This window comes from Sciurus carolinensis, chromosome 16 (assembly GCF_902686445.1).
Source record: "Sciurus carolinensis chromosome 16, mSciCar1.2, whole genome shotgun sequence".
NCBI lineage: Eukaryota > Metazoa > Chordata > Mammalia > Rodentia > Sciuridae > Sciurus > Sciurus carolinensis.
The window spans coordinates 43,128,194-43,140,457 of NC_062228.1; the positions used below are offsets into that span (position 1 = coordinate 43,128,194).

A 12,264-nucleotide genomic window follows, 5' to 3' on the forward strand; every position below is an offset into this window, starting at 1 on the left:
CAGGTTACAGTCAGCATGCTTTTTATTAATCCTTTGAGTTTTGTTTTCCTTTATATAAAATGAACATGGTATTAGTTTCTATTGCATAAAGTCACAAAAAATTAAGTGAAATCATGAATCTCAAGTACTTAATGTAGTATTTTACACATTATAGATGCTCAGTACCTGGGAGTTTTTTATGCTTATAGTACAGGAAATTAAAATAAAAATTCCTGGACTCTGAAGTTCAACAGAAGCTGCATTCAAAACCTGGCTCTACCACTTCCTCTCTTTGGTTGTCCCTTGCAAAAGCCACTTCACCCTGTTCATCCTCAGCTTCTTCATCTGTTAAAAGAGAGCAAATTATTAGTTCCCTAAGTATGAATCTATGGGTCATGGTCTGACGGAGTTAAATAGCCCATAACAATAGCTACCTTTTGTTAATATGTTAATAAAACTAGGCTAAAATTTTGAGGGTTTCTAAATTGCTATGAACTTTGGTATTATTCCACATTTGTAAATGAGGAGACTGAGGCCCTAATAGAATGCCATTCAGAGATCACATCGCTAGTAAAGTTGGGAAACAGTGATTGATTTTTAAAACTCATATTCTAACCACACTGAGTTATACTACTTTAAATGCTTTCAGTAGCTGCCTGTCATCCTCAGTATGTTTCCAGACTCTTATTTAAGGAATGGAAGCATTTTTTTTCAAGCAAAGCATTAAATAAAACCCAAGTTACAAGCAAACAATGGCAGAACTATTTTAGTTAAAGGGGGCGTAATCCTGGATCTGCCAGGGACAGGCTATGTGAGCGTGAACAGATTGCTTCATCTCTCTGAGATACAATTTCTTCATTTCTAAGATGGGGATAATGGTCCAGTGTGATAGGATCATTGTGTGGTTCAATTGAGATAATAGATGTGCAGTACTTGGCATAATGCCTGCCTTGTGATAAGAACCAAATAAGAGTGACTGTTGTTGCAATTATGTCTGTGGTAGTTACCACCTTCAGGACTCTCTTCACTGGCCACAGGATCAAATGGAAATTTCTCAGCCCTGCGTCCATGACCCTCCATCATCTGACCTAACCTGCATTTCCAGCCTTCAACACCTACACCGTAAGAAGCTGAATTACAGTGTTCCCAACACAGTATCCTGCAATTCCAGTTGCATGTGTGTGCTCTGCCCACTGAGGGGGCCTCCCTCCTCTTTCCTCCTCCTGCTCCAAAAACAGTTTTTTGAAAATGTTTGACTATATTTTTGAAATTTTATTATAAAATTGTTCAACATATGCAAGAGTACAATGCTATAGAGTGAACCCTCATGTATCTATCATTTAGCTCTATTAATTACCAGCCTTGTTTCCTATGCACCCCAACCTACTCATCCTACTAAATTATTTTAAAGCAAGTTCCAAAGTTTATCATTTCATCTATATATTCCTCATAATTTATCTCTAAGGTGAAGTTTTTTGTTTTTTATGCTTTTTGTTTTGTTTTTCTGGTGCTGGAGATTGAACCCAGGGCCTTGTGCTTGTAAGGCAAGCACTCTATCAACTGAGCTATATCCCCAGCCCTGGTAAAGTATTTTACTTAACTATACTAACACTTTCTCAATTAAAATCCCAATGATGTACTTACAGAAATAAAGCAAGCAATCATGAAATTCATCTGGAAGAATAAGAAACCCAGAATAACTAAAGCAATCCTTAGCAGGAAGAGTGAAGCAGGGGGTATCACAATACCAGATCTTCAGCTCTACTATAAAGCAATAGTAACAAAAACAGCATGGTATTGGTACCAAAATAGGTAGATCAATGGTACAGAATAGAGGACATGGACACAAACCCAAATAAATACAATTTTCTCATACTAGACAAAGGTGCCAAAAATATGCAATGGAGAAAAGATAGCCTCTTCAACAAATGATGCTGGGAAAACTGGAAATTCACATTTAAAAGTAAATAAATTTTTTACCTTTGAATTGTTTACTCTTTTTGAAATTTTTTATTTGTTCTAATTAGTTACACATGACAGTAAAATGCATTTATAGATTTTGATAAATTGTACATAAATGGAGTATAATTTCTCATTTTTCTGATTGTACACATTGTAGGATCACATTGGTCATGCAGTCATACATGTACATGAGGTAATAATGTCTGTTTCACTCTACTATCCTTCCTACCCCCATATCCCTTCCCTTCCCTTCTCTCCCCTCTATTTAATATAAAGTAAGTCTGTTCTTCCCTAACCCTCCACCCTTATTGTGAATTAGCATCCCCATATCAAAGAAAACATTCAGTCTTTTATTTTTTTGGGTTTGGCTTATTTTGCTTAGCATGATATTCTCCAACTCCATCCATTTACCAGCAAATGCCATAATTTCATTCTTTAAAGCCTAGTAATATTCCATTGTGTGTATATGCCACATTTTCTTTATCCATTCATCTGTTGAAGGGCACCTAGTTTGGTTACATGGTTTAGCTATTATGAGTTGAGCTGCTGTTAATAATTTCTTAATACCAGTTTGTGTTCAGATTTTCTTCATCATCATATAAATCTTTTTCATTCCCAGTTGGTTTGTTTAGTTTAAAGCACAGACAAGATTTATACATTGGATTTAAGTGCTATGACCCTTAAATTAGTTTTTATCTTAAGTTCCTTTCCCTCCCCTTCCCCTCTCCCCTCACCTCTTTCTCTCTTTTTCTTTTCCTAACATGTTTTGTTGAAGAAATAAGGTTATCAGTCTTCTGGAATTTCTCATGGGAAATGCCATTGGGGTTTTGCTAAAATTTCTCCCACATAATCCTTTATCATGTTCCACTCTAACTTCTTTCCTGCAATCTGCTAATTAGATCTAGATCTTAGAGATTTAATCAGACTTAGGGTTGACTTTTGGCAACACTATTTTGCAGGTGATGTTCTGTGCTGTTGTTATATCAGATCTGCAGAAGCATGTCTCCTTACCTCTCTTTCAGAGTTGGCTAGATCCACGGGTTCATGGGTTTGTCAGCCTGATTCACCATTATAATTTCCCCATCAGCCGTTATTGATGTGAAGGGGACCAGAAAACTCCACTCTAAAGTACGCCAGTTTGGCATAAGAATTATTTTGAACTGAAGGCAATTTAACAGCAGACACAACAGGAACTCCTGCCTTCACCCTTTCTTACCTAAAAGCAGGGTTTAAAGGGAACTTTGTGAAGATACCCCCACCTCTCATATCAGGAAGGGAAGACTCATCACTGGATACTTGAGTCTGCATAAACAAATATTATCTCCCATTAGTTTTCCCTGTATACTTAGCTTCCCACAGTTTACTGCCCTGAAAATCCAAATCCCTTTTCCTATGTTTTCTCACTTTTCCACAATTTATTGCCCTTTGTTAAAATGGTATGTAAACTCTCAAGCCTAACCACTTTTTTTGGTTTTCCCTTCTTTTCTGTGAAGCACCCATGTGCATGCATAATAAACCTTTCCTCCTGATAATCTCTTTTGTCAGCTTAATTTAGATGCCACATATCTGGACCCAAAAGGATAGAGGAAAAAAATTTTTTTCTCCCTCTATAGATCCATCATTTTATTAAGTTTTGAAAATGATAATATTATAGTTCTGTTCTTTTGCATTTTTAGCTTCAGATTCTCATATAAAGAAAACATATTTGTTTATCCTGTAACACAATTTATATAGAAAAGATGAGATAAATGTTGACTTATTCCCTGTATTTATCAGTTTTCAAAATGAGCTGGTTCCATCGGTCTCCTGTGATAATCACGAGTTTGTTTTTCTTTTTTAGTCTCTTTTTGAATGCCCAGCTCAAAAGTTACTCCCTCTAGATTACAAACTCCAGGTAACTTAGTAAGACCCTGTGTCAGAATAAAATAAAAAGGGCTCAATGGTAGAGCACCCTGGGTTCCAACCCCAGTACTGAAAAAAAAAAAAATTCTTCCTCTAGTTTGCTCAGCCTAATTCAAAATATTTCCTCTTTCCTGTTTGATTTAAACACATCTTTCTAAGGTGGCCAGCACTTTCTACCTATTTTATCTTTCTCTGGATCGTAATCTCCTTGAAGGCATACTGCATAGCACTCAGCATGATACCTGAGGCAGTGCCTCTCAGGCTCCATCTATATATGAATCTGCTGGTGTCCCATTAAAATTCATACATTCATTATCTCTATGGTGACCTGAGGTTCTAAATGCCTCACAGGCAAGCACAGATGATGCTGATGCTTCTGGATCATAGATCTCACTTTGAGTCACAAAAGGGCATGGTAAATGAAGAAATCTACTTTATTCAGTAAGACCATGGACTAGGCCTTAGCACCTTAAAATGCAAAAGATCTTTTGTGTGTTCATTTTCTGTTTTGAAATGTAAAGTGTACACAGTAAAGAAAAAAATGTTTTTATAAAATTCAAAATGGTATACAGTGGAAGTACATCACTCCCAAGAGGTGATCACAGTTACTTCCTTAGTTTTATTTGAGCTACTTTATGCACAGAAGAGCACATTTTTGTGTCATATCTTTACTTTAACCACATGGCAACATACTGCTCTGCCACTTTCTTTTTTCATTTTGTTATATCTTGAAGACTTTTGAAGACTTTTCATGAGCAAGCTCTGGTGGACATGTCTCAGTCTTTCCACAATGTCAGAATTTATCAGTGACAATAAATTCACAAACTACATCAATTTCATCAGCTTTAATTCACCAAGTATTCTTGGTTTCACTTGATGGTTGTGACCATGACACTCACAAGTTCTTTTATTCCATTCCAATCTTAATTACTAGTATTGATAACACTCTAATCACACTTCACTCAATGACATATAGGTTACAGAAAGACTGAGAAAGGGTTAAAGCAGCCACAGAATTTAAAGAGACAGTGCAAGGAATCAAAGACCAGAGTCATACAAATGCAGTCACTGAAAGTGATCAAATAAGGGATTAATGAACCCAGCTGGCAAATCTTTCAAGACACCCAGCTGTTGAAGAAAAGGTCCCACAGCAGCTTCAAAGTGAGCAGCATCACAGGCAGGAAAAACCACACTCTACTGAAGCCCAGGGATAGAGAGTTGGGAGTTCATCCCTGGCAATTTTCCTGGGCAAGGCTGGTGACAAGTGACCAGGTGATGGGTCAGGGTACCATGCTACCATTTGTGTTGCCTCTCCTTTTATGGTTCTTTGGCTACATCTGGCATGTTTGGTAAGCTTGGGTTCCCGGTTTTTTTGATACTGTTTGATCAGTCCATGCATCCATGTGCTCCCTATTTAATTTGATAAGTTCACAAGTGGTAATTTTTATTAACATGAATAAGGTATTTATCAGTTTATTCCTTATGGTTCTGCTGTGCAGCTGAGGGTTGTTCTTTCAATAAATTCTATGTGCTCAACATCTGGTGGTCATCTGCTAGCCCAGACAAATTGCCAAGTCATTCTTCCTTAGCATTTACCTCAAAATGAAGTGGTGCAAGGCGAACTACTGCTTTACAAAATGGAGTAACTCAGGGCAGGGCACATCCTGCTCTCACATTGTTCCATATCTTAACATATATCTCTACATCTGATATAACAAGTGGTACAGTATCTACACAGGATGCATTGATTGTTGTTTTTAAGTATGCATTGAAGGGTAACTAGTTCCTGACGTCTTCCTCCCATCTCATATTTGTTGAACCTGGCCCATGTTGGTACACTTTTGTCCATTTCATTTGATCTAACTAACATCCATCACTCATTTACCCAAGCATGTCTACATTTTTCTGTTATTTCACATTCCAGTCTCTCTGAACTCCAGTTATTTCTCTATTCTGTATTCTCTTAGCACTCACAAGTTAGTCAGACATTATCTTGTTTTAATAATATATTATTGTGAAAACAGCATGCTCAAGTGTATATAAAATGTACACACAACTGTTCCTCAGTTGCCTGTGGTGTATGGGTTGCAGAGATCCCTAAAAGACCAAAATCCTCGGATGCTCAAGGCCCTGTACACAATGGTGTAGTGTTTGCAAATAACCTGTACATATCTTAGAATACACCTTAAATCACCTCTAGATTGTTTGTAATACCTACTACAATGTATGTGTTATATAAATAGTTGTTATATTATTTAAGGAGTAATGACAAAAAAAAGTCTGTAAATGTTCAGTACAGATGACATTTTTTTGTCAAATGTTTTCATTCTGTGGTTGGTTGGATCCATGAATGCAGAACCTGTGAATACAGAGGGTGAAGGGCTGCCTGTGTTTAGGGAAGCAGTGGAATACTACATGGTAGAAGCCTCTGTCACTCCCCTCGGTTTCCATGTGCAACTCTCCTATCACATGATAGGAGATAGGCCTCTCTCTCCCTAAGAGGTTACTACTAACCTCAATTTTAGATTAATCTCTCTCTAACTTTCCTTTGTTTAGTACTTTTCAAGCTTTCATGCATCAGACTCACCTGGTGTTCTTGTTAAAACAGGTTGCTGAGTCCCACCCACAAAGTCTGATTTAATAGATCTAGGTTTGGGTCCAAGAATTCACATTTTTATAAGTTCCCAGATGATAGTGATGCTGCTGATCTTGGCACAACACTCTGAGAACTATTGCTTTATCTCAGTGATACTCTCTAACTTGTGCAGGATGACTCTTAGTCTTCATGAAAACAGAAGGAAAATTACCATGAAAGCACTTCTCAAAATGGAGCTGGAGGCCATTTTGGAAGCAGGACTCCTGCAGGATTCCAGCTGCTGCCCGGACTGTAAACTTGGTCACCTCCACCCTTTGACTCCAAGGCATCTGGAACATCCTAAGCAACTGGTAAATTCCATTATATCCAGTGGCTCGAGATGCATGGTAAGAGGTTATTGGACTCTTGTTTTACAGACGTCTCCATTCTGTTTATACATTTGTTTATCTTTTATCGGGTCACTTAGCCCTTCTTGCTTCTCAGCATATAAGCGCCCGCTTTTTCTGCCTTCTCAGAATACTGATTCAGAGCTATCTGAACCCATGTCTCCCAAACTGCATTTCCTAAGACCCCAAATAAAGTCCTTCTTTGCTTTCCCAGTTTCTGCATTTAGATTGATCAACATCATTTTAGGACCCTTCAGTTCTCCTCTAAAACTTAGTCACTCAATAAATGTCTCTTAAGGACCTTGCCTCCTTCTTCCTCTACTCCATTTTCTGTCACCCAATTTGTGAGTGCTCAATCTTTATTCAGTATTTTAATTGATTTAACTTGAATATTCCCTAGTTTTTTATTCTGTTAGTCATCCCATTTATGGGTTTTCTTTTTTGTATTATTGTTATTAACCAGAAGGAATAATATAAACAACATTCCTGGGTCTTGTTCAGTTAGTCTGTAAGCTCCTTGAAAGATGAACAAGACACATAAATGTCACTTGTACTATCCCTTCTGGTTAATAACAGTAATACAAAAGAGAAAACCCACTTCCTCAATTAAACTGCAGGCCAAGTTTGCAAATTCAGTGGCTACTAAAGGCCAAAAGACAATGTAAATACATGAAACTTGCCAGGTGGAAGCCATGTCCTGTGCAAAGAGGGCAGCTATAACCTGGCTTTGAGCCAATTGCAGGTCTGGGACTCTCTGGTTTCTCCTTTTTTCTAGAGAAACCAGAGGTAACCCCAACTAATTCAACATTCTAAGCACAGGGAGCAGACTATACAAGATACATATGTAGAAACCTAAACTGAGTGCATTACATGTTTCAAGATTTTTTGCAGCTAATGAATGGGTGGATGGGTGAGTGAGTGAATGAATCTGGGTCATTATGGCAGCTCTCTGAGACTGAGCGAGTGGAGGAAATGAGAAATTGTTGCGTTCCTGCCTGACCCTTTTCAGGGTCTTTACACACTTATCTTACTTGACTTTCATAATGGCACCACAAGGTTTATCATTTTTTATTTACTTTCTCCTTCATTTTATAGGTAAAGAAAACAGAGGCTTAGAAAGGTCCAGGGTCACACCACTAGCTTTCTTTATTTACAACCTACCTAATTCCAAAATGGAATTTCGGATGAGTTCACGTGATTTCAGCTAGGTCCTGAGCCTTGAATTTCAGACAAATCTATTCTACATACTGGCCATTACAAAATGAATCAGGTTCCCAGAAGGCAGGTAGACTTGCACCTACAGATGGAGAAGAGGTTTGATTTCTTGGGCGTCTTACTAAGGAACTCAGTTTTCTCCTCAAGTCTTAGACCAATACTAAGGAGCCAAGATGCAAGGGTATCTCTTGCCAACTTGGTTCTGTAACCAAATTCCCATAATGGAATTAATTTTTAAAGAAGTTCTCTTTTAAAGATAAAGTATTGTCCCTCCCTATTCAACATTTTAAAATGAAAGAGCACATTCTTTCTTTTGAAACCCAGGGAAAACAAATAAACCCTCTTGCTTCATTTGCTTCTAGTTAACTCACTTTCATCACTGATTTTACAAGTCCCTTAGCTAAACAATAAAGTTATAGATTCTGCTAACTTTACTGTAAATAACACTTATGATGTGTGATCACCTTGGTAACAATTATTTAAGTTGTTTTTTGGGGATTTGGATAGCCTGGACTAGCTCAAACCAGTTTAAGCCATCCACCCCTTCACTTAGGCCTGCACAGGTGTCTGATGGGTGACCTTTTGATATCAGAGAGTCAAAAACTCCACCCACAGATCATGCCACCGCTGATATTTTCAGAACATGTGTCCCGTGAAGAGCCATGAAGTTGGATTGCACATGTGCAGACCACTGATTACTTCACCTTTCCTTACCTTCAATTGACCTTCCCTGTGCCTCAGACCACCCTGTTTTTCCCTTAAACACCCCTAAGCCCTATTCTCAACAAGGCAGATTTGTGGCTTGTCTCCTGTCACCACACAGTTAGTTCCTCTTGAATAAATACTCTTCTTGTGAAACTTGTCGCTTCTATGCAGTAGGCAAAATGGACTGGTTCAGTAACAGAATGCTCTTCCTATTTCTTCCTGTACCCCTACTTATTATTCTCTCAGAATTCAAGATTTCTGCCTGTTGGCCATAATTCCTGTCTAAAGCTTAGTGGTGATAGTCCCAGAGTGCCCAATAAGGATGAGACACAGATTCAGGAGCTCTTGGGATGGAATACATTTTATTGGAGTTATTGAACCAGAAAGGAGTTATTGTAGAATGGGAATCAAATCCCACCCTAATCCCCTCTTCCAGTGGGGGTCCTCAGTCCTGAGTCTTGAATAGAATGGTCACTGGGCATCAGGAATTGCACTCCTTAGTCCTTTCAACTGGAAAGAGAAGAGTTGTGGTCAGTTTGAGGACCCCAGGTACTGGAGTCCCCGTGAGGAAGCAAATATAGAATGGGGCACTGATGGAAATGAATTTCTGGCCCAGTGGAAGTTTCCATTCTCCTCTGAATCTAACAGCTAAGATTTCCCTTAGCTTTGGTGGGAAAAATGGTTTATCTTCCCTTCACTGCCGCCACTCTCCCTTCCAGGTCCTCTGCTTCCTCCCTCACCCTAACCTCTTTTCCTCCTAATGGATACCCCTCTTACCTTAGGAAAGGCATCCCAGTTGAGAAAAGGAAGTGACTTCTTGAAGGCCTAAAAGAAGAAAGAAGAATGAGGATACAGGGATCAGTAAGCACTCAGCTTCCTGAAGTGGCCTGGATGCTGTTGTTTTATAATTACAGTTAGAGGCAATATTCCCAGAGGCCTTAATCTGTGTCTGCCTTGTACCAACTGCTCTGCAGGCATGATTGCATTTTGGCTTCACAGCAGTTTTTTGAGGTAGGTAGTGTTATCATCCCATATCCCAGAAGAAGAAACTGAAGCTCAGGGAACTGAAGACATTTGCATGAGGTCACATTGAGATGAAATTCTAGATCAAACTCTGTCACTGACCTCCATAGAGGATGAGGGGATTCAAATAAAATCTTGAGGGTCAAGATTTTTGAAACACTCTATGGCTCTGTCCCCCAGTCGCCATCTTAGAAAATAGAGTGTAACCATGACAGCCTTCTGGGGAAACCTTGGTTGATGTGTGCAGCACCCAGGCAAGGCATTTGCTTTCTCTTAGAACTCAGGGACAAACCAAAAGGGCTAAAACTAGAATGAGAGGCCACTGCCTTGGAAAGGTGGCAAACAATCAAGGAGAATGAGGGGCACCAAGCATTTACCTCAGCAATGGCGTGCCAGTTCAGGAATTCATCAGCCTTAAAAGCCTGTAAGGAGAGAGGTCAGAAGCAGATGAGTTCCAGGGGAGGACAGAGCTTGCCCTTTGAAAAAGGCGAAGGGACCCAGGCATCTTTGTGAGCTATTTATCTCTTCTGTAATTTGGGTATTCATGGGGTAATACTAAGGGAGTCACACTTACAGATCGCAACTTGTCAATGTTCAGGAACTGAGGGCTAACAGCCTAGGCAAATAAAAGCAAACTGTTAAGAAGGTTGCTGAGAGCACAAAGGTAGGGGACACACTCATGGCTGGAGGGTATGGGAAAACAGATTGTTTACCTCAGATCCTGGTGCATAATTACCAATGGTAGTGTCTTCCTGGAAGAAGAAAGGGAGAAAAAGAGGCAAATGAGCACATGATAGCAGGTGTCTCTGCCATATCCCTCTCTACCAACCATTCCCAGAGAGGCTGTAGCCCATTCTACACCACAGGGCCTCAGAGTGTTAACCCACTCGACAGTGATGTTCCAGTGGTGCACGTGGTTGGCAGAGGTGCAAGGTAAGGAAGGAGGCATTGGAGAATGGCAGGTGTAAGGAAGTTCATTCATACAGACAGCAGGTGGAGAGGGTGGAGAAAATAGGACTTCTTCCAAGAAAACTAGCTGGGATTGTTCTGCAGTTGACTTAATTCCAAGAGTAGTTGATTTGGGGTGTTCTGGAAACGCCCATGCTTAGCACATTAGATCTGGGTGGGGAAGATTAGCATGCATTTGGGAGCCAAGCTACTGAGGTGAGCTACCTGCCTTTAATTGATTGAGATTGGTTTGCTTTGTGATTTTATTGCCACCAACACTAGAGTCTCCATTTCCCTCCTTCATTTGGTACCCAGTCTTCAGGGTAATCCCGTCTTGTCAACTTCTTTATTCTTTCCTCCCCACCTTGGAGGTCACAAACACACAGCCCCCAGGATAGATCCAGTTGCTTAATATCATAGTGGTTTGGTATGTTTGTTGTTTAGTTTGATTTAAATGTTTTTAATAAGGAAGAATTTGTAAATAAATTCATATTTCCAGTCTCTCCTGAAAAATTTAAAATTCCGACTGTACTAGGCCCATTTCCCACCAAGCAGTGGTCGGATGGAATCAAGACTGCCCCCTTTTAGATTGGGCAAGTCTGTTCCTCTTCATCTGAGACCCCAACAGTGCTCTGATCACTCTGATCACCCTTGCTCACTGACTACTTGCTTGAATTTTTAGCAGTTGACTCTGGACCCCTACTCTAGACTTTTAAATCCAGAAGGGACATCCTTCCCCCACTTTGGGATAAGATAGGGGTTGAGGGGCCCCAGGATTCCTCACTGGTTGGGCACAGGATCATAAGTGACTGCATCATAAAGTAGTGGGAAGCCTCCAGTCACTTGAAAGCTATTCAGATTAGGAACAAAGGAAGCAAAGATTAGACTGAACCAAGATAAGTCACCTCAGTCCCCATCTCCCTGATTTTGTATGCTAGCCTCCACCCCACACTTCACCATCCCTTCCAGAAATGTAAGAATCTCTGTCCCTAAGTGTCTTCCCAGGAGCCCTAGCTTGTCTCTCAGCTCCTGACAGTATCCCAAAATAAGAGCCATTTATCCAGCAGTGAAGAGAAGGTAAAGAAACTGAGAGATAGGCAGGTAGTAGGTAGAATAAAATCAAAAGCAGGTGATGTGCTCACCTCAGGACTCCCCAGGGAAGCCCCCTGGGTGGAGTGGAGCGCCAGAAGAGAGAGAAGAGCCACAGCTGGAAGAACTGGGATCTTCATGGTGTCAATTTTGGGGTGCTCTGAGGCGGGGCCTCACCACTTGCTCTTTATATTCCCAAGAAGGTGGATATAGGCTGAAGTGGGGTCCCCACCCCACTGACTCACCCCCAGATCATGTCACCCACCCCTGGGGCTCTGGGAGGGGGAGGCATGGACTGTTCCCCATTTGCCTTTGATTTCTCAATTCACATTGTGCCCCAGGCACTTGGAAGGTGCGACTGCAATGGGTCTCTTCATGCGAATGGGGATGTATGGAGACAGGTTGGACCTGTCCCTCAGATGGATTGGCAGTGGCATCCAAGCAAGCTCTCCTTTTGTC

General features: G+C 40.3%; 1 protein-coding gene across 1 annotated transcript; it reads right to left on the reverse strand.

Moving 5' to 3' along the window:
* Positions 1 to 9,088: 9,088 nt before the first annotated feature.
* On the reverse strand, positions 9,089 to 11,993 carry Krtdap (keratinocyte differentiation associated protein). The gene is made up of 6 exons (XM_047527687.1): positions 11,859 to 11,993; positions 10,482 to 10,520; positions 10,343 to 10,384; positions 10,146 to 10,190; positions 9,523 to 9,570; positions 9,089 to 9,255 (listed from the first exon to the last, which is right to left on the reverse strand). Exons 1-6 carry the CDS (start codon positions 11,943 to 11,945, stop codon positions 9,217 to 9,219), a joined length of 300 nt encoding a protein of 99 aa, XP_047383643.1. The 5' UTR covers positions 11,946 to 11,993; the 3' UTR covers positions 9,089 to 9,216.
* Between the last annotated feature and the right edge of the window lie 271 nt (positions 11,994 to 12,264).